This window comes from Thamnophis sirtalis, unplaced genomic scaffold (assembly GCF_051295495.1).
Source record: "Thamnophis sirtalis isolate CommonGarterSnake01/CBP01778 unplaced genomic scaffold, rThaSir2_p1.2 scaffold_11, whole genome shotgun sequence".
In the NCBI taxonomy this organism is placed as follows: domain Eukaryota; kingdom Metazoa; phylum Chordata; class Lepidosauria; order Squamata; family Natricidae; genus Thamnophis; species Thamnophis sirtalis.
The window spans coordinates 63325736-63348601 of record NW_028261391.1 but is presented as its reverse complement, the minus strand read 5'-3'; the positions used below and the strand labels follow the sequence as shown (position 1 = coordinate 63348601).

At 39.2% G+C, this 22866-nt stretch overlaps 1 protein-coding gene across 1 annotated transcript in view; it reads right to left on the bottom strand.

Annotated features, from left to right (window-relative positions):
- Positions 1-442: 442 nt before the first annotated feature.
- GPR26 (G protein-coupled receptor 26) overlaps positions 443-22866 on the bottom strand; it is a 35185-nt gene continuing 12761 nt past the window's right edge. The window contains exons 2-3 of the mRNA XM_087725941.1: positions 14494-14607; positions 443-2826 (exon numbers count right to left, since the gene is read on the bottom strand). Of these exons, the coding sequence (XP_087582067.1) occupies positions 2595-2826; positions 14494-14607 (346 nt within the window). The 3' untranslated portion in view covers positions 443-2594. The remainder of the gene's footprint in view (positions 2827-14493; positions 14608-22866) is intronic.

Genomic DNA, 22866 nt, shown 5'->3' with positions numbered 1-22866 from the left:
AATAGGGGGAATCATGTATGCAAAAGAGTTTTTGAGCAATGAAGTTTTCAGAAGATGTAAAATCAGGAAAGTTCATCCTCTGAATGATACATTGAGGACAAAAACATGGTAATTTTTAATGAAAGTTATTTAGATGCCCCAATTCTGGATGGGTGTGGGTGTCATATTAATATATAAAAATATATTATTCATTTGATGTGTGTGTGTGAGATAGAGCGAGAGAGATGCAACTTCAGATAATAAATATCATATCTGTTATGATTCTAAATATAGCTAAAATTCTCAGAAGGCATATTTTTTAATCAAAGCTGCTAGATTTTTGTTTCACACCCTTTCCTCATTTTAAAAAAAGACCCATTTAGCATAAATCTGAATGAGCCGAGATGGTGCAGTGGTTAGAGTGCAGGCCACTTCAGCTGACTGCTATCTGCAGTTCAGCAGTTCAGCGGTTCAAATCTCACCGGCTCAAGGTTGACTCAGCCTTCCATCCTTCCGAGGTGGGTGAAATGAGGACCCAGACTGTGCGGGCGATATGCTGACTCTGTAAACCGCTTAGAGAGGGCTGAAAGCCCTATGAAGCGGTATATAAGTCTAACTGCTATTGCTATTGCTAAATCTATTTTAACATCTATCTACATATAAGCACAAAGAAAAAAGAAGGGAGAAAACTGTTGCCATTACCTATATCTGTTGGATTTCTCATTGCCCTGTATACATGTATCCATACTTTCTATTCCCCCAAATAGATTGTTTTTATTTTTACCTAAGAGACAATTTTCTTGCAATTATAATTCTAAAATCCAACCATTTCCTCCCTTCCAACCCCAATTATCAATGCACCAAAAAAAATATATCAACAGGCAGGATAGAAAGCTAAGCCTGAACTCCTATATCTTAAAATAAGAATTACGTATTCTGGAATATTTGTACAATGGCAGCTAATTTTAAATACAGTTGTACAGAACAGTGAGAAAGGGTCTTATTTAGGTGTGGCAATTTTATTTCGTAAATTTGTGCAGAAAAAAGAGAATGAACTTGTCCAGCTTTTTTGATGTGGATCGATGCGCACAAATAGCACACTGGGTACAGATGAAATACCAGTAAGTGAAGGGGATTCAGCATCAGTAGAATTCCACATCTCAACATAACTCACAAAAAAGGAAAGAAAAGAATAAACAGAAGCCTGAATAATACATCCTTCCATTTTACATTACTCAGCTTGAATGTTTTCTTATTATTATTCTCGAAATGTGTGAATAAATTCCCAATGTTTCTTCTGGTTTAAGCATTCCAGTTACTGGAAAGAAATGTCTAACATTGTTCCAATTCACTTGATGGTAGATTCGAACTTAAACATGTTTTTTTTTCATACATTGTTTTCAACATAAATACTTTCATAAACAAATACAGTGAGCTCATAGAAGTGTCTGTGTAGAACCTGTGCAAACGTTTTGATCCAGTTCTGAGCACTGACAAAGGAGTCCTGTACAACATTTCTTTATACACACCTCTTGAAGCTGTCAATCAGGGCTTCAGGACCAGATAGAACACAATGTTCACAATGACTCCCATTGTGAAGAAGATTACATTCTAAGACTGCCAGCAGCCTGTATTTAGCCAGTGTAATGTGCAGACTCACATTAATGCAAAACACTTCAGGTATATATATTTTTTTTCACAGTCAGAAAAACCATAGCAATATGGAAACAATTTAGGTGAAATGTGCACACAGCTTCCTCTCTTGTGGGATGTCAGTGTAGCACACAATTGAGAAAGACCAGAAGGAAAAGATTACACCTGTCCCCCAATGGACACATGCAGATTGCAGAATATATTATCTCATACAACGGTGGTTCTTCACAACCACTGAGATGGTGGACCATAAAAGCTTCTATAGCTTTAACTGAAAATAAGGAAGCAGTGTAGTTAATACTTGAAATTCGCATGGTATCCCCCTTTTGATGTGTGAAAATGCTTTAGCGTGTAAGGGGCATTAGCATTGCTTTAAAAAATATGAGCAGGGTCCTGGCTCAATAATAATAATACCTTTCTTGTGTTTGCACATAACAAAAGCAGAACCTCACACTAAGGATCTATAGAAGAGATACTCTGATTCCCACCCAACAGGTTTATGTGCAATTAAGTATGACCTCACATAGCCATATCTTAGGAAGAATAGTCATGTATATTTAGAATAGATCGTGTAGTTTATGTAATCACATTTTAGCAGGTGTCAATTTGCCGTCACATAATAAAAGTGTTACAAGGTTGTCCAGTGTTTTTATGTTGGTAGGTATGTAATCGCCATCCTTTACTATAATTCATACCAAATCCACGTTTAAATAAAGACAAGCTTATGTCTTTGTGGATATGAATGGACGTATTTCATGGAACTGAAGGAGATCTTGCAGTAGGCTATATTGTACATCAGAATTAAAAGGCATCCAACTTTGATTTGAAATTAATTACCTAAATTGCTGAACACTTAACAGGCAGGCTTTCCAAAATATTGTCAGCTGATGATTCCTGCCTATCATTCCTCAGCTTTTGTCCATCAGCTTTATGCTACATTTTCAAAAATAGTTCTTGCCTCTTCATTCGTTCCCTTGCAAAAAATGTCGACTTTGTGATTCACTTGTGAGAGCTGATGAATTTATTGAGCCTCTTTTCAGCATCTTATTTATTATGTCTTTCCACGTTTTCTTGTACTGGTGTCGTAACAAAGAATACACAAAGGGATCTGAAACAGCTTTACTATAGGCCAAGCACTTAGAAATAACTCCCCAATGAGCATTGATGGGAACTATTGATGACAATTCTAGTAATCTGCCAAGAAAAAAAAAGAGAGAAAGAAAAAAAATTAGCATCAGATAAACATATCAAGCATGTGAATGATCTATATTAAAATATCATAACTCCACCTCTACCAAATTTATAATCTCTGGGAAATTTATATGCATAAGAAAGTAACAAGCTATTGCTGGAAATAAATAAAACTCTGCTTATACATGTTCTCCAGTCAATATAAATACATCTGTAAGAAATACGCCACATGTTTTATATCAAAATGAGATTGGGTACCTCATGTTGAAACTATATTAAATCCATTGGATTTATGCCATTTGTGGAGACAAATGATCTGCAGCAGTGGTGGGTTTCAAAAAAATTTCGAACCTACTCTGTGGGTGTGGCCTCCTTTGTGGGAGTGGCTTGCCGGCCATGTGACCTGGTGGGAGTGGCTTGCCGGCCATGTGTTCTCTCTCTCTCTCTCCCCCCCCTCTCTCTCTTTCCTTCCTTTTGTCTCTCTGTCCCTTTTTCCTTTTTTTCTTTCATCTCTCGCTCACTTTTTCTTTCTTTTTTTCTTTATTTCTTTCTTCCTTTCTTTCTCTTTCTCTCTCTGTGTGAGTCTGTCTGTCTGTCTGTCTGTCTGTCTGTCTGTCTGTCTCTCTCTCTCTCTCTCTCTGTGTGTGTGTGTGTGTGTCAGTGGTGGGTTTAAAAAATGTTTGGAACCTCTTCTGTACGTGTGGCCTGCTTTCTGGGTCCACTGGTGGAACCTCTTCTAACTGGTTCGGTAGATTTGACGAACCGGTTCTACCGAACTGGTGTGAACTGGTAGGAATCCACCTCTGATCTGCAGAGAACTGGCTTGATTGGGTTTTTTTTTCCAACTGATAATTTTTAATGGGTATTATGATTTATTTATTTTTGGTTAACATTGCTAGGCAAAGAATCAGGCTATATCTCCCTACTGTAACCTTCCTAGTGCTAATTGGATGATCAGCAAGAGAGAGAAAAGGCACAAGTGCCTCTTTTTTCATTTAATAAGTGATGGTTGGTCTCTCCTCCCCTCCTGTGTATGTATATGGAGACTCTCAGTCATATAGCCCATGGTTGCCCCAAAGGTGCTTTTTCAAGAGACAACTTGACTTTCTGGGTTTTCTTTGGAAATGTTTCGCTTTTCATCCAAGAAGCTTCTTCAGCTCTGACTGGATGGTGGGAAATGGATGGATTTATAGTCCTTGTAGACAGTGGGTCATTTGTATTCTTTTAGAGAGTCATTGAGGCCACCTGGAGGTTTATCTGTATAGCCTTTATCAGTCTGCATTTAAAAGACAAAGGCCACTTTTCTGAGGTCAGCAAAGTCCACATTTTGGACAGAAAGGACCGCTGGTTTGAAAGAGGGGTCAAAGAGGCCATCTATGTCAAAATTGAACAGTTCTCTCTCAACAGAGGGGAGGGATACCACATCATCCATCTCCAGTCTACAACACGGTCCTTTCAACAATTCCAAGAAGGTTCCACTCCCATTTGCAATACCCGGGTGACCCTGATGACACATAAACCTCCAGGTGGCCTCAATGACTCTGTAAAATGATGCAAATGACCAGTTGTCTGAAAGGAGTATAAATACTTCCATTCCCCACCATCCAGTCAGAGCTGAAGAAGCTTCTTGGATGAGAAGTGAAACATCTTCAAAAAAAAACAGAAAGTCCAGTTGCCTCTTGAAAAAGCACCCTTGTATAGCAATAGCAATAGCAGTTAGACTTTCAGCCCTCTCTAAGCGGTTTACAGAGTCAGCATATTGCCCCCAACAACAATCTGGCTCCTCATTTTACCCACCTCGGAAGGATGGAAGGCTGAGTCAACCCTGAGCCGGTGAGATTTGAACAGCCGAACTGCAGAACTGCAGTCAGCTGAAGTAGCCTGCAGTGCTGCATTTAACCACTGCGCCACCTCTGCTCTTAGCTCACATTAAGTCTTTTGGAAATTTCCCTTCATAAATAACTTTACCTGTCCAGTCAAGAACATGCTGAAAATTGCATCTACAGAGCAGAGGTGAGTTCCTACCAGTTCCGGTTAGAAGAGGTTCCACCAGTGGACCCGGAAAGCAGGCCACACCTACAGAAGAGGCTCCAAAAAATTTTGAAACCCACCACTGGCCCTTGGATATGATTATTATACACTCTCATGCTCATATTTATAAAACTCAGTGCCTCTGTGAAAGGTAAGGATGACTACTGCGTTTGTGGTGCAATCAGAACATTGCGTGTGTTGAAGTTGTTTTAACACAAACCAAAGACGCCTTTTAAAAAAACAAGTTTACATCCTATTCTTATGCATGCCAGTGCTGTGTGTGAGGTAATTTAAGGTGGTTCTTACAAGTGTTGTCGGCATCTTCATATCCGGTCACATGGGCGGCAAGCCACTCCCATCCGGTCACATGGGCGGCAAGCCACTCCCATCCGGTCACATGGGTGGCAAGCCACTCCCACGAAGAAGGCCACACCCACAGAGTAGGTTCGAACAATTTTTGAAACTCACCACTGCTACAGAGGTAAACTATAATGAACTAATACACCAAGAATATTTATGAGTAACACAATATAATGCTAGCATTGGAAAGCTGTAGCACATACTACCTTCAAGTGAACAATTAGTTCCACTTTCTTATAATTAATTTCTGTCAAACTGTCAGTTTCAGGATTTTCTATCACACGTAGCAAGTCCCATTCTTATGTGTAAGATCTCCATTAAAAATATTTAAATGTACCATTTTGAATTTCTCAGCACTCAGAAGGTTTTACAGTATTGTTGTCAAAGAGAAGAAACAAGAGAATTTAGAGGAAATGCTAAAGTAGTTCTCTGTAGGAAAAATATAACTCATACACTAATGTCAATTGATTAATCTTTAAGAATCTATACATAGCTTTGAAAAAATAGATATTAGCCACTGGGATTCAATCCATGCACACTGAAATAAACCTTTCAATGCATATTGAAAATAATGAATTATGACCTTTATACAGCTTGGCAATTTTTTCTGTTAGGAAATCAAGCAAGTGTTTTAGATGCAATTATGACTTGAACTTTAAAAGGCTGGATGTAACTTTCTCCCTCCTCCTTTTTTGGGTGGGAGTAATAAAAGACTATATAAACTACATCAAGAAGACAGCAAAAGATAACTTTAAGCCATTATTCTAAGAGATAAATTGTAGGCAGTAGCTATTATCATTATGTGAGTCTAGATCAGAGTGTCTCAACCTTAGCAATTTTAAGATGTGTGACTTCAACTTTCCAGAATGCTGGGAGTTGAATCCCAGCATTCTACGAACTTTTAAAGTTTCCAAGGTTGAGACACACTGGTGTAGACCAGAGGTGGGTTCCTACCAGTTGGCACCTATTCGGTAGAACCGGTTCGTCAAATCTACCGAACCGGTTAGAAGAGGTTCCACCAGTGGACCCGGAAAGCAGGCCACACCTACTGAAGAGGTTCCAAAAAATTTTGAAACCCACCACTGGTCCTTGGATATGATGATTCTACACTATCATGCTCATGTTTATAAAACTCAGTGCCTCTGTGAAAGGTAAGGATGGCTACTGCGTTTGTGGTGCAATCAGAACATTGCGTGTGTTGAAGTTGTTTTAACGCAAACCAAAGATGCCTTTTAAAAAAGAAGTTTACATCCTATTCTTATGCATGCCAGTGCTGTGTGTGAGGTAATTTAAGGTGGTTCTGACAAGTGTCGTCGGCATCTTCATATCCGGTCACATGGGCGGCAAGCCACTCCCATCCGGTCACATGGGCAGCAAGCCACTCCCACAGAGGAAGCCACACCCACCGAGTAGGTTCAAACAATTTTTGAAACCCACCACTGGTGTAGACCATTTCTTGATCCAGGCATGGGATTACAAATTTTACTGGTTTCAGTATTTTCAAAAGTATCTTTGCATCTGGAACTCATCAGAGCCAGAGAAGAAGCTTAATTCCCTCACAATCTTGATTTCTAACAGGAGAAAATATTTTAGCAAATCTATCTATCCGTCCGTCCGTCCGTCCATCCATCTATCCATCCATCCATCCATCCATCCATCCATCCATCCATCCATCCATCCATCCATCCATCCATCCATCCATCCATCCATCCATCTATCTATCTATCTATCTATCTATCTATCTATCTATCTATTAATCTATCTATCATGGGGCGGGTTCCAGCAGGCACTACTGCCAGTTAGCTTGTGGACGTGCTACACGCACACTTGATGTATGCTGCACACGCAAGAGCAGTGCAATAAAAATTGTTCTGTACATGTGCAGAAGTGAAAACCAAGATGGCGGCGCCTGGAAAACTGGTTCAGGAGCGTGGCAGGCCTGGGTTGCTGCGGGTTCCAACCCAGGCCGCTAAAACACTACCAGTTTGGCCGAACCAGTCCAAACCAGTAGGAACCAACCAGTGTATCTATTTTCTTCCTTCTTTATTATTTTTATAAATAACTAAAGGCAGAAAACATACTTCACACTCTTTCTGCCTAAGATATTCCTCATAATGACATCCCTGTAAGCTGAATTGGGCTGAGAGAGAGTGACTGGCCCAGAAAGCAGGCCACACCTACAGAAGAGGTTCCAAAATTTTTTGAAACCCACCACTGACACACACACACACACACACACACACACACAAACACAAACACACAGACTCACAGAGAGAGAAAGAGGAAGAGAAAGAAAGGAAGAAAGAAATAAATAAAAAAGAAAAAAAGAAAGAAAAAGTGAGAGATGAAATAAAAAAAGGAAAAAGGGACAGAGAAACAAAAGGAAGGAGAGAGAGAGAGAGAGAAATAGAGAGAGAGAGGAAAAAAACACATGGCCGGCAAGCCACTCCCACAAAGGAGGCCACACCCACAGGGTAGGTTTGAAAAATTTTTGAACCCCACCACTGGATTAGACCAGTTATCCAGTTTCTAGCCTGGTGCCTTAATCACTAGTCCAAATCATAGCTGTATGAATCATACTCTCATTTATCATATAAATATTAATATATTCATAGAACTGGTACAAAGTCTATATCACATGAATTTTTAGAATATATAGTTTAAATCAATGACAGATTCAAGCTTTTTTCAATCTTGTTGAGTCTTTAAAAGAACGAATCAATGTTTACTACCATGACATTAAAAAGCTATTTTTAAAAATGCAGTAGTTGATCCAATTATTTTTTCCAATTGTTTTTCTAATGATTTTTTGAAACTATAATCTGCTTTTTTTTTTTTTGCCAAGTGTTTAAACTACAAAGCAATTTTGGAGAAATTAGCCATTGATTTCTATGCTACAAAAAAGATGCCCCAATAAATCTTGGATTTTCTTTTTCTTTTTTGATTTATATTGTTAAGTACTACATAATGAGGTGGGCAAGTATTGTTTATTTTTTTTAATTGAATTTTTTTAGAAAAAAAAACTTTTGCAAATGTTTACCTCTCCCCCCGCCCTCCCCCCAACCCCCCCAACTCCCCCCCCCCCGACTTCTCAGAACAAATACCGGGTATAAATCTTTAACAAAGATGTTCTAAAATAAACTTAAAGAAAGTTAGTATCATCTTTCATTTGAGCTTTAACTCCTCTTTGCTAAGCTAACTCTAAACAGATTATATCATTCCTTGTTTCTTCAGTCATAAACTATCTGGAATTTCTTAGTCCCATATTTATTTTGAGTATAGTCAATCCATCTTCTCCACTCCAGTTTATATCTCTCATTGAATGGTCCTTGAGATATCCTGAAATTTTAGCCATCTCTGCTAGATTTGTGACTTTTAATGTCCATTCTTGAATAGTAGGCAAATCTTCCTTCTTCCAGTATTGCGCCACCAACAGCCTTGCTGCTGTTATTAAGTTCAAAATCAAATTAGTCTCTATAACAGAACAATCAGTAGTTATACCTAACAAGAATAACTGAGGGGTAAGTGAGGTGGGGAAGTATTGAGGGAAATATTCTCAGTGGTCTTTTGTTTGTCTGTTTGAGCATCTGAAGGAGGCAGAGTGGGAGAGCTGTTCCTCCTTTGGCCATGTTTATCTTATTTAAAGGGGAGCAATAATTAGGAACCATCTCCAAGAAAGGAAACATTGGGAGTTAGGAGTCTGTAGAAGCTGTGCTGCTATGTAACCTTTGACACATGTCTAATGATACTAGTGACTTTCTGTACAATAGTGCTACATTCGTTAGGAACATCCATTCTAATTCATCAGTTCTGCTGTGTATCCGAAAACAAGATAATTCAAATGTATTCTTACATTCTATTCTTACTACTACTACAACTCCTTCTACTTCTAATACATTCTGTTGCTTCCTTTCGAATTCTACATTCGATAGTTGTCACAGTGGTTCAGGTTCAGGTTTATTCAACTTGTATGCCGCCCTATTCCCGAGGGACTCAGGGCGGCTAACAAACCAAAGGGAAGGGAAATACAAACAGAACACAAGACAAACAAAATTAAAAACAAAACAACAGTCACAACAGCTTAAGTGGGGCCGGGAACTCGTCAGCCCCAGGCCTGCCGGAACAGCCAGGTCTTAGTGGCTTTGCGGAAAGCTGGGAGAGTGGTGAGGGTCCGGATCTCCATGGGGAGATCGTTCCAGAGGGCCAGAGCAGCCACAGAGAAGGCCCTCCCCCAAGGGGTCGACAGTCGACATTGGCTAGCAGATGGTACTCGGAGGAGGCCTAATCTGTGGGATCTAATTGGTCGTAGGGAGGTGATTGGCAGGAGGCGGTCTCTCAAGCACTCTCAACAGTGGTTAGAGTGCAGCACTGCAGGCTACTTTAGCTGACTGCTAGCTGAAGTTTGGCAGTTCAAATCTCACCAGGCTCAAGGTTGACTCAGCCTTCCATCCTTCCGAGGTCGGTAAAATAACGACCCAGATTGTAGGGGCAATATGCTGACTCTGTAAACTGCTTATAGGGGGCTGTAAAACTACTGTGAAGCAGTATATAAGTCTAGGTGCTATTGCTATTTCTAATACTTCCGCATTATATTATGTTTTTACAACTGGATTTGGTATCTTGGTCTGTTTATAGAAAGAAGTTTTTGAACTTCCTGGCAGATCAATTGTCATCAATCTTGCTTTCTAAAAAAGCACTTAATCCAGGGATAGTCAACATTTTTATACCTACTGCCCACTTTTGTATGTCTATTAGTAGTAAAATTTTCTAACTGCCCACCGGTTCCACAGTAATGGTGATTTATAAAGTAGGGAAGTAACTTTACTTTATAAAATTTATAAAGCAGAGTTACAGCAAACCCGTACCGCCCACTATGAAAGCTGGAACGCCCACTAGTGGGCGGTAGGGACCAGGTTGACTACCACTGATTTAAATAGTCAGTATATATCTGTTATATTTTCCATCCATTGGATACAACATAACATAAAACAGAAGACAAAAATAAGACTAGCAAAATATTGCAATATGGTATAAACAGACACTCAGAAGTATGAATAATGTATAAGTAAATTTGTTTGTTTATATATTTTCAGAAATTGCAGATCACTTCGGTCAGGGAATTCTGGATGGCATGCAACTTCCCAATACATAATTAGGATTAAAAGAATAAAAATCTTTTTTTTAAAATGTACAGTAAACATACAGTAAATCCAGGAGAAAAATCTAAGTTGTTATGAAGAGTTGACAGTGACATAATGGCACATCAACAATTCATCAATTAGACAAAACCGAGACATATATTTAGAAGAATAAAACCAATTCTCCCTCAGAAAAATAGTTGCGGTGAACCATCACCCAGTACTGGTAGTCTAAATATTATTTAAATTTAACTATATTTGATAAAGTTAAGCACATTTAACATTAACTGATCAGTGCTAGTATCAGATAATAGGATGATTCAAGTATTAGCCTATTACAAGAAAACAACTAAGTATGAAACAGCAAATGTTAGGTACTAATTAAAATAGGCAATAGTTATCCCCTGCAAGATGCTATCAGCTAGGTCTAATTTAGAAGAGTTTCAGAACACATTTGGGGCCCAAGCAGAGCACAGCTTCTTTTTGGTTCCAAATTCTCATTTTGAGCCTTAAGTGTTCCTTAATTATAAGAACAGAAAGCTGCCTTAAACGTATTCCAGTGGCTACGTAGAAATGGCAAAGATCAAGCATTTTGCTTGATTGCAAAACACAAATTCATGGGTGGATGTATGTATGTATTCACTGGATATGTGTGTGTGTCTGTGTGTGTGTGTGTTTGTGTGTTTGTGTGTTTGTGTGTGTGTGTGTATGACAGCATTCAATTACATTTGCCATTTTAAACTGATCCATCAGAATCTATTCTCTCTCTCTCCCTCTCTCTCTCTCTCTCTCTCTCTCTCTCTCTCTCTCTCTCTCTATCTATCTATCTATCTATCTATCTATCTATCATCTATCTCTCTTTCTCTCTCTGCCATCTATCTATGCTTTATAAACACACTTTATATTTAGAAGATATTTTTGTCTTTCAAATCTGTTCTTAACCATCTTACTTTGGTCATATAACCCAGCTACATAATGGTATATCTATCCATCCTAATCTAATTTATCAACTCATGGGTCATCTATTTATGTTTATCCGATGCCCCAAACTAACCACAATGGGCATGAATCCAAGCTGTAATGGAAGAATGTTTTACAATCAATATGTCAACTGACAAATTAGCAAACAAAAAAAAATCAAGTGATACAATGAAAAATAGTCATTCTGCACTAATATGTCTTTTGAGCCAGTCACCATAAAAATGAAAAATCTATATAGCTACTCTCCAGAGAAGAATCTAAAAGAAGCTATCTCTCATTCCAATACTTTGAAACACTAATCCATTATCTTTCCTCTCCCCAATGTATTTCTCTGTCTCAACGCATTGTTTTCTCCAAGCACTGATCTAATAGTAGGGCAAATTAAATCTTATACTGATGGAAAAAGGAGACCCAGCTAACTATTTTCAACATGTTAGTGTCTAGAGTTGACTGGGGAAGTAAGGAGGAATTATTTTAATATAATGTCTCAGGTAAATCTGGATGATGTAATCAGGGATCTTCAACTCCTGGTCCATGGACCGGCACTGCATCGCGGCATGCCAGCAACTGGGCCACAACGTGTCAGCAACCACGCTGTGCAAACCAGCAAAGCCTCATCCGTGGGATGCAGGCAGCATGCAAAACCATGTCCCCTTCAGTCTGCAGAAAAATCTTTTCCATGGAAATGGTTCCTGGTGCTCAAACGATTGGGGACCACTGATGTAATGATTATCTGCAAGGCACCAAAGCTATTTTCTCTTCAAATTTGGAGTTTGATTTAACATGTTTTAATCAGCCTATCTGAATCCAGTGTCTCCAAATATGTCTATAATACAACACTTCAGAATTTTCAATAGGTATAACCACAGACTATTATATCTGAACATTTTGGACAATAGCAATAGCAATAGCAGTTAGACTTATATACCGCTTCATAGGGCTTTCAGCCCTCTCTAAGTGGTTTACAGAGTCAGCATATTGCCCCCAACAACAATCCAGGTCCTCATTTTACCCACCTCAGAAGGATGGAAGGCTGAGCCAACCCTGAGCCGGTGAGATTTGAACAGCCGAACTGCAGAACTGCAGTCAGCTGAAGTAGCCTGCAGTGCTGCATTTAACCACTGCGCCACCTCGGCTCTAAAAACATTTGAAATCTACCAATATGGAGATAGCAAAGCTGGATAAATAATTTATTCTAAGAACTGTTGAAGTTGGATATTACATGTATCAGATAAACATTTCGATTTGTGAGTCAAAATATAGAAGTAGAAGATAAGAACTGCATTTGATAAGCTCCCACAGTTTGGACATATGTAATGAATTATTAGCACCAGAAAACTAACATCAGTATGCATACTGCTTTAAGTTTCATATGTGTGCCAAGATCTTCTCATTTTTTCCATCAACTGTTCTGTTAAATGTAAATCTACACATTCCAAATGTTCATAAAAGCTAACATAATCTTTCTGATTTTCCCCTCTTGTGCTGTTTCTGAAGTACCGCAATCAACATTTCAATAATTTAGTTCTATTCGAACAATTATAAATGATGTCTTTGAATGCAGTTTTCCCCTCAGTCTTCATTTTGCAGGAACATTGAACTGTTTTGACAATCGTGGTAGAACTGAGATTTTTGTGATCTTGTGTTAGTTAAACTTTACACTATTATACATTAATAATTCCATCACCAGCGATCTTCGCTTTCAAATTGCCAGGTCTAGTGATTGTTCAAAGTTACAATACTATAAAAAAAACAAATTTGTAACTAATCGTCACATTTACAAACACTGAAGCATCCTGAAATCACATGTTTGCCATTTATGTGTTTTCCAACCAACTTGTGATAAGCAGACTTAATGGAGAATGCAGAAGTAAAATAACAAGTCACAGACACATGATTTACTTAACCATGGTGACTTCTTAGTGACCAAATGGGAAGTTGGGTCACAGGTCTGTCACAGTCATGTGACTTTCCATTTAGTGACCATCAAGCTTAGTGGCAGAGTTTCAGTTCCAACTGTGGTCACAAATCAAAGACTACCCATTTGGACTATATACTCCCTCTCTGTTATGTTACTATTACTGGGAGCATTTTTCTAAACTTCTTTAATATATTTAGCAGTGATAAATCATGTTTGAGGCTCCACAGTGATAAAGCTGGGCTATTACTTGCCATCACCATGTGGAGGGTACTTGAAATGTTCTTTTACGGTGATATATTTGTAATATGGCACAGAGCAAAGATGTTGCTAGTAATAGCTGAAGGGAGCTAAGAAAGATGAGAGAATGTCAGGAAAATATTCAAGGTTATATGGCCAAAATGCTGAGTTTTATTAGTTCAGTTCAGTTCAGTTTATTATATTTATATGCTGCCCTTTTCCCCCGAAAGGGACTCAGGGCGGCTCACAACTCGAACCGAGGGAGGGGGATACAGACAAAAATTTAAAAAAAAACAGCAAGCATAACAAAATATATAATTTAAAACTCACAACAGTCATACCATTCGAGACGGGGGCAACAGCTCTTTAGCCCCAGGCCTGTCGGAACAGCCAGGTTTTGAGGGCTTTGCAGAAGGCCTGGAGGGTGGTGAGGGTTCGAATCTCCATGGGGAGCTTGTTCCAGAGGGTCGGAGCAGCCACAGAGAAGGCTCTCCTCCGGGTAGTCGCCAGTCGGCATTGGCCGGCGGATGGAATTCGGAGGAGGCCTAATCTGTGGGATCTAATCGGTCTATTGGAGGTAATTGGCAGCAGGCGGTCTCTCAAGTACCCAGATCCAATACCATGAAGGGCTTATTAGATAAGAACATCATAAAATACAGGTCTATAAACATTATGGAAATATATGACATGATACCTTCCTTAAGTTGTTTGCTATGACTTGAAATATCCGTACGGAAATAAATGTGGACTCGTATTTATGCATAAAAGAGCTGTTGCGTTCTATGGTCAACCTTCTTAAACCATTCTGATCTTCTTCAGTGCGAATCTGATTCCAGGCTTCACAGCGTTTATTGGATTATTTATAATGCAAGAAACAAAATGCAAGCAATAGATGACCACAGTTGTCAGTGCAGTGAAAAATAAAGATCCAGAGCAGAATGTTGCCAAGTGAATATTGGATATATCTTTGTCTGGAAAGGACTCAAGTGGCATAAAACTTACCTCGTGATTACATATGGTGCAAAGCAAAGTATAAAAGTGCCAATAAATGTGCTGATTTTCTTGGTTGCTCGTTGTCTCCGCCTCTTTTGCTCTTCTAGACATCGCTCTCTTACACTGTGCAACAATGGACACAAACAGGAAAATCAGTTATAAACTGAGGTTGCGTTTCCACATTTTTCTTTAGTCATTTCAATATGCATTTTTTCCCAAAAGGGAATTCTATAGAATTATTTTTCTGGATCATAATATTTCTTGACAAAAGGTCATGTAAATTAAACATTTCCTTTGCAACAAATCATTTTAAAATTATAAATTATTTTTTTGTAGACCTTAACAAGTAGACATAAATTGTTTATCGCACGTTGCTTATATTCATGTTGGAAACATTATAGGTGTATATTTATGTGTGTTTATACATATGCTATAAAATCTATATATGATTGCATACTTTTAACTTTCAGGACCTTGCTGATTTGCAGAAAAGAATTAGCAATAACAATCTGCAAAATATCTGAATCAGGGGTGGGTTTCAGCTGGAGTTACAGCTGGTTCGCTCGTGCGTGCGCTGCGCACGCATATACAGGGCAATGGAAATTGTTCTGCACATGCACAGAACTCAAAAAAAAGATGGCAGCGACGGTGACTGGGGAACCAGTTGAAGGGCGTGGCTAGCCAGTTCTGCACCCTAGGCCGGCACACCACTACCAGTTTGGCCGAACTGGGAGGAATCCACCTCTGATCTGAAGGTTACAAGCCAACATACATTTGTGTTCTTAAGTCTGGAGTGAAATGAGAAAAACCCAAGGTATAGCAAGATGACAATAAGGAATGACGTAACTAACAAAGTATTCAGAAGAGACTATAACAAGAAGGGATCTTGGAAGTCTTCTAGTCCAATCCTTTGCTCAAGCAGCATACCCTATATAATTCTGGACAAATGGCTGCCCAATCTCTTCTTGAAATCTCCACTGATGGAGCACTCACAATTCCTGTGGGTAAACTGTTCAATTGATGAATTGTTCTTGCTCTCAAGAAAGTTATCCTTAGTACTAGATTGCATCTCTCTTTAATGACATTCCACCCATTACCTCTTTTCCTGCCCTCAAGTGCTTTGGAGAATAGTTTGAGCCTCCCTTTTTTTGCCCCTCACATACTGGAAGACTGTTAATCATATCACCCCAGTCCTTCTCTTTGCTAGACTAGAACAGAGGTGGGTTCCTACCAGTTCGCACCTATTCAGTAGAACCAGTTCATCAAATCTACCGAACCGGTTAGAAGAGGTTCCACCAGTGGACCTGGAAAGCAGGCCACACCTACAGAAGAGGTTCCAAAAAATTTTGAAACCCACCACTGGTCCTTGGATATGATTATTCTACACTATCATCATGCTCCTATTTATAAAACTCAGTGCCTCTGTGAAAGGTAAGGATGACTACTGCGTTTATGGTGCAACAGAACATTGCGTGTGTTGAAGTTGTTTTAACGCAAACCAAAGATGCCTTTTAAAAAAACAAGTTTACATCCTATTCTTATGCATGCCAGTGCTGTGTGTGAGGTAATTTAAGGTGGTTCTGACAAGTGTCGTCGGCATCTTCATATCCGGTCACATGGGCAGCAAGCCACTCCCATCCGGTCACATGGGTGGCAAGCCGCTCCCACAAAAGAGGCCACACCCACAGAGTAGGTTCGAACAATTTTTGAAACCCACCACTGGACTAGACATACCTAGTTCCAGCAATTGTTCATTGTTCATCTTATCATCTTTGTTGGTCTTCTCTAAAAAGAGTCTCAGCATCTTTTTATCTCGTGGTGACCAGAACTGGATGCAGTATTCCAAGTCTTAAATCAATCAATAATAATTCAATGCTATGTGTCTACGTGCATATATGCAATGACCATCTAAGCTGTTATTGCCTGTAAACCAGTTCACGAAAACCGCATTCAAATGAAGAATGAGCCACGGTGGCGCAGTGGTTAAAGTGCAGTGCTACAGGCTACTTCTGCTGATCATGGGCTGCCAGCAGTTTGGCAGCTCAAATCTCACCAGGTTCAAGATTGACTCATCCTTACATCCTTTCAAGGTCAGTAAAATGAGGACCCAGAAGGGAGGGAAGAAGGAAGGAGAGGAGGAAGAAAGTAGTGAAAGAAGGGAAGAAGGAAGAGAAAGGAGAGGAGGATGGAAGGGAGAGAAAGAGAAGGAAAGGAAGAGGAAGAGTGGAGGAGAGGTAAGGGAAGAAGAAAGAGGTAAGGAAAGGGAGGTGGAAGGGAGAGAAAGAGAAGGAGAGGAGGGAGGAAGGGAGAAAAAGAGAAGGAGAGAGGATAGGAAGGGGAAGAGAGAGAGTAAAAGTAGGAGAGAGGAAGGGGAAGAAGGAAGGGGAAGGAGAGGAAGTAGGAAGGAAATAGAGAAGGAGGGAGAGAGAAAAGAAAAGAAAGAAAAATGAAGCTGGTGTCATAATAGATGTTTGGGATGGTAAACAATACAATCCAAACTGTACTCTATAATCTCTTAAATGGAATAACAATAGTATAAGATTGGCAAAGAAAAAGAATAACCATGTGAATGTTTACCTAGAATTGTATGTAAGAGAATAAATGATAGTAAGAATATATAGCACATTATAGATAAACAATATTTGGTTACAAATAGCTAACTATCAATAAATATAGAATTATATATAAAAATGGATAACAAATAAAGAGATCATGAATGTAAGATAGAATGGTATAGAAAGGGAAAACACTAACTGCAAAGAAACCGATACAGAACTGCTGTATGATATATGATGGAACTTCTTATTCCTATGTTGTCTTAAGTTATATGTTTGTTCTTGTTGATGTGTTAATGTGTGTAAAATAAAAACTTTTAAAAAAATTTAAAAAAAGAAAAAAGAAAGTAAAATGAGGACCCAGATTGTTGAGGGCAATATGTTGATTCGGTAAACCACTTAGAGAGGGCTGCAAAGTACTATGAAGCGATATATAAGTCTAAGAGCTAAGAAACTTTTACAACAGATCCAAGAGGATTCAAATTGACCAAAGACTATTATGTCCTCCCATTGGACAATTCCTTTGAAGTGTGCCCTCTTATCTTTTCTCCAGGAAAGCAATTGCCTATATTTTACTTCAGATTAACAGGTCTTCCTGGATATATATTTTTTTAAGTCTGACTGTCTATCTGCCTCTCCCTCTTAGTTAAGTTTATATATTTATATGTTCAGGTTAAACAGTCACCCGGGCCCTTGTGACCTCTAGGCTGGAATACTGCAATGTGCTCTACATGGGGCTGCCCTTGAAGAGCATCCGGCGACTTCAGCTAGTACAGAACGCGGCCGCACGAGTGATTGTGGGTGCACCTCGGTTCACCCGCATAACACCTATCCTCCGCGAGCTGCGCTGGCTACCTGTCGAGCTCCGGATGCGCTTCAAGGTGCTATTAGTCACCCATAAAGCCCTACATGGTAGTGGATCTGGATACTTGAGAGACCGCCTTCTGCCAATTACATCCCTGCGACCAATAAGATCTCACAGATTAGGCCTCCTCCGTATCCCATCGGCCAGCCAGTGTCGGCTGGCAACTACAAGGAGGAGGGCCTTCTCAGTAGTAGCCCGACCCTTTGGAACGAGCTCCCCGTGGAGATTCGTACCCTCTCCACCGTCCAGGCCTTCCGCACAGCCCTTAAGAACTGGCTAGCCCGTCAGGCCTGGGGACAAGGATAGTTACCCCTCCCGAATGATGAATGTATGTTGTTTACTATTTTATTATATGTCTCTATTTTAACGTCTGTATTCCCCCTCCCCGATTTTATGTGAGCCGCCCTGAGTCCCCTCAGGGAAAAGGGCGGCCTACAAATATTAATAAAATCTAAATCTAAAAATCTAAAAGCATCAACAGAATGGAAATCAGCTGGATGTGCAAACAGGCACAACATTAAATAAATACTTTAATTAAGCGATTAAATAAAAAATATTTCCAGTTACCTTATTAATAGTTCCAATGCCCCACCCCCTTTGGGTATTGGTGAAGTAACATAATGATTATAATCTTTGCCTCAAATAAAGAAATGTTTTTAAAATATATTTTTTATTTCCATTTTCATAACATACAATCACATGTATACTTTACATAGCCAGTATCATATAGTATTAAATAATAATTACATCAGTTCCTCTTGTCATCAATGCCCCCAAAAATAAAAACCCATTATTAGCTCTTCTGCTCTCCCTACACCTCTTTCTTCTACCTCTCTCCTACCTCCTTTCTTCCCTCCATCATCCTTTCCTACTCTACTTCCCCTTCCTTTCTCCTTCTCCTCTCTCTACATTCCACTCCTCCTTCTCCTCCTCATCTTCCCCCCTTACTCTCTCTCCTATCCCTCTCTTCCCATCATCCTTCTCCCTTCTGTTTCCCACTCCTCCTCTCATAGGTGTATTTCCGCTTCATATCAATATACTTAACATATCCTAGTTTTAAAGAAATAATAATAATAAAAATATAAGAGAAGACAGTATACATGTGGAGTCAAATTACATTAAAACCTGACACATCTTGTGATATATCCCTCCTTCCCACCCTCCCACCAACACCCCCCCCAGCCTTCCCTCCCCAATAAAGAAATTTAACAACTCAGAATTTAGTAGGAATATTTTGTTATTTGAATTACATTTTTAATTTTTTTCTAAGTGAGCAAGTTTGTCCTTCAAAAAAAAAATACTTAAGAAATGATGAAATGCTCCACCCTTGGACTTATTTTTAAGGAGAGGGCGAGAAGAACATCTAGCTAGGTCAAGAACATCTAGCAATTTCAAAAGAAATTCTGCTGATTTTTTGAAACATGGAATCAGTTCAGCAAGATCTTAGCCATTGTACTATTTCAACATCGTAGTTGAAAGGAAATTGTAGAAAATCATTAAAAATCAGAGTACCTATTGACTCATTCAAGCACATAGTACCTAAAAGGTACTAAAACACCATAGTTAAAACAGAATGAACTGTTCAGAACAACATAAAGGAGAAATGGTTTTTTAAAAGCTTGGCAAGAAAATGCAACTGATGATCATTTTTATGATAAGTAGAATTCAGGGTGATGTTTTCCATTTCTACCTTCCAGTAATTGTTGCTGGTGTATTCTGGCAACAAGGCAACAAACAGTGTGGATAAGGCCACAGCATGTGCAGGGAAATAAAAATTGCTATAATCTACTCCAGGACTTCAAATTCCAATGGGTTAAACTGCTTCAGAAACATTAATCAAAACTTGGCTTGTTGAAAGCATTTCTTCAGAAAACGAGCAATACTGCAGGATTCTACACGGATGATATGCAGAAATCAAAACATGGATATATTAAAATAAACCTTTAATCTAGTTCAAATTATAAAAATTTCCTGGCAATAGTTTATCTGTAACTTCACTCAACCATAAAGGCAGGGGATGAACCACGATTCTGTAATCAAGTTTGGATCTTACCTATTTCATTACTACTATTGAAAGCAGAAAACTTCACATAAAATGCAAATGAACATCAATCCTTCAGCCACAAATTGTCTACAATTTAGTATAAGATTCCAGTGAGTTGTTCCTGTTGTGTCATCTGACAAAACCTGAAATACTATCCTGGTCTGGGAGTCCAGATAAGCGGCAAAGATTTATGAAGTTTATCACGTTATCTTGCAATATCGTAAATGACTTGTAAGATGAGATCCAGCTGGTGAATTATAAATTGCTCTGGCTTGATATAATTATAACTGATTCTGCCTTGAGCACAATGTATTTTGAATTCACTCATACAGCCCTAATATGCATATAATGTTAATACGTTCAAATAAGCTGTTCTGCTGATAGTTAAAAATTTATTTTGTCAAATATATATGATAACAATTGTTAATCAAAGCAACAACTACAGATAGTCCTTGACTTACAATATTTCACTTAGTGACGGTTCAAAGTTACAACGGCACTGAAAAAAGTGACTTATGGCTGTTTTTCACAGCTGCAACCTTTTAAGGATCCCCATGATCATGTGATCAAAATTCAGATGCTTGGCAACTGACATATACTCTAGGACCGTTGCAGAATCCCAAGGTCATGTGATCCCCTTTTTCAACCTTCTGACAAGTAAAGTCAATGGGCGAGCCAGATTCACCTAACCAGGTTAACCAACTTATGAACTGCAGTCTTTCACTTAACAATTGTGGCAAGAAATATCGTAAAATGGGGCAAAATTCACTTAACAAATATCTCACTTAACCACAGAAATGTTGGGCTCAATTGCGGTTCTATGTCAAGAACTACCTATATGTTGTGACTCAGTAGAAACCTGTGAGTTGTTTCGGGATGCAGGATAATGAGCAGCTGTTGCTCGTTAGGGTCTTCTACTGCAGGAGCCAAGGTGGCGCAGTGGTTAAATGCAGCACTGCAGGCTACTGCTAGATCAGCAGGTCAGCGGTTCAAATCTCACCGGCTCAGGGTTGACTCAGCCTTCCATCCTTCCGAGGTGGGTAAAATGAGGACCCAGATTGTTGGGGGCAATATGCTGATTCTCTGTAAACCGCTTAGAGAGGCCTGAAAGGCCTATGAAGCGGTATATAAGTCTACTGCTATTGCTATTGCTATTGCAGATAAAAGACGGATGGTGCCACGCCTTAGTTGCAGAAGTCAACGTTCTCCGTTCGTGGGTAACCATTGAGAGAAGCCTTTAGCTAAGTGTCTGGATTCACGTAACTCTGTTTGGTATTTAGTTTGAGTGAAGACTTTTTGTAAGAGCTGTTTATCTATGTTTATTTTGGGCTTGCAGCCAGCTTGAGCCGGGACTGATAAAGACATTCCTTTGCAAGCTTTGTGTGGCTGTAGTTTCTGAACGAGCAAAGAGAGGGGTCAGAACACCTATATATGGTTTCTTTCCTTCATATCCATGTTTGGAGAATAGCAATAGCAATAGCAGTTAGACTTATATACCGCTTCTTAGGGCTTTCAGCCCTCTCTAAGCGGTTTACAGAGTCAGCATATCGCCCCCACAGTCTGGGTCCTCATTTCACCCACCTCGGAAGGATGGAAGGCTGAATCAACCTTGAGCCGGTGAGATTAGAACCGCTGAACTGCAGATAACATTCAGCTGAAGTGGCCTGCAATACTGCACCCTAACCACTGCGCCACTTCGGCTCATTAGAATAATGAAGAACCAACAAGCGGAGAATAATAAGAGCCAGTTTGGTGTAGTGATTAAGGCATCAGGTGTAGAACCTGAGAGTCCATGAATTCTAATGCCACCTTAATTGGCTGTATAATCTTGTGTTAGTCAGTTTCTCTCAACCCTATGAAGCAGTCAATGGCAACCCCCTTTTGAAATCTTGCTAAGAAAAACTGCGGTCTTCTGTAGAGAGTCATCAGGAGTCAAGACTGACTCAAAGGCATTAAAAGAAACACACAGAGAAAGCAGAAATGGCTTGTAAACTGTGTGACAATCCCAGGGTTCAGATTATTGGGCCTGGTGATGGGCCAGGGTAGGAGGTGATTAAATTTGCATGAGACGCAATTGGACCACGATGACAAATTGAGCTAATTTGGGGCTTTTTGCAGCCATGTGAAAAGCCATCAGATTCCCAAAATAACCATGAGATCGTGATAAAACAGTTTATTTTTTACATACAGGCTAGAAAAGTAATCATGAGAATCGGGGTTTTTTTTTTAGTTTAGGTTGCTCTTTACATCGGATTAAACGTGTACCATCCCTCGTGTTGCCCTTCTTGGGCGACATTATAGCAGTCTGTGAGCTGTTCCTTTCAGAACCAGGAGGAAGTAAATTCAGAGCCAGCTTATTAATTTTACATTACATAGTACTAATGCAAACTAGTTCTCTCATAGTGCTCAAAAAGTGCTCAATAGTAAGAGCTAAAAATGAAAGAATCACTTGACAAAGATCAAGATAGGAGAGATAAAAAGGGCACAACCTAATTATTTTCTAGAAAGCAAACAAAAATAGGAAATTCCAGTATAATTTTAAAAACTGCCTTCACCTCTTGCACTGAGAAGATAACAAGGCATGTATACCGCATACTTATCTGGGAATGCACTCAAGGAAAAGCCCTTGTCCTGAGTGCTATTCTTGAAGGTTATTGCAGTTAAGGGTCATTTCCAAGTTGCCATCATCTGCATTTCAATATCAGGGTATATGGAACAGGTATTCCATAAATGACCATACTACACACTTAGGAATATGCTAGTTATAATTAAATTGTGGTGGAGTATAATTTCTGTTTGTAAATTTTGTATGTTCAACTGACCCGAAGCCAAGTCATTGTGGAATAAACTATTTGGGAAACATTTTAGTCACATGAGATAGGATGGGTGTCTTTAACTCACCATGTAGCAAAATCAAT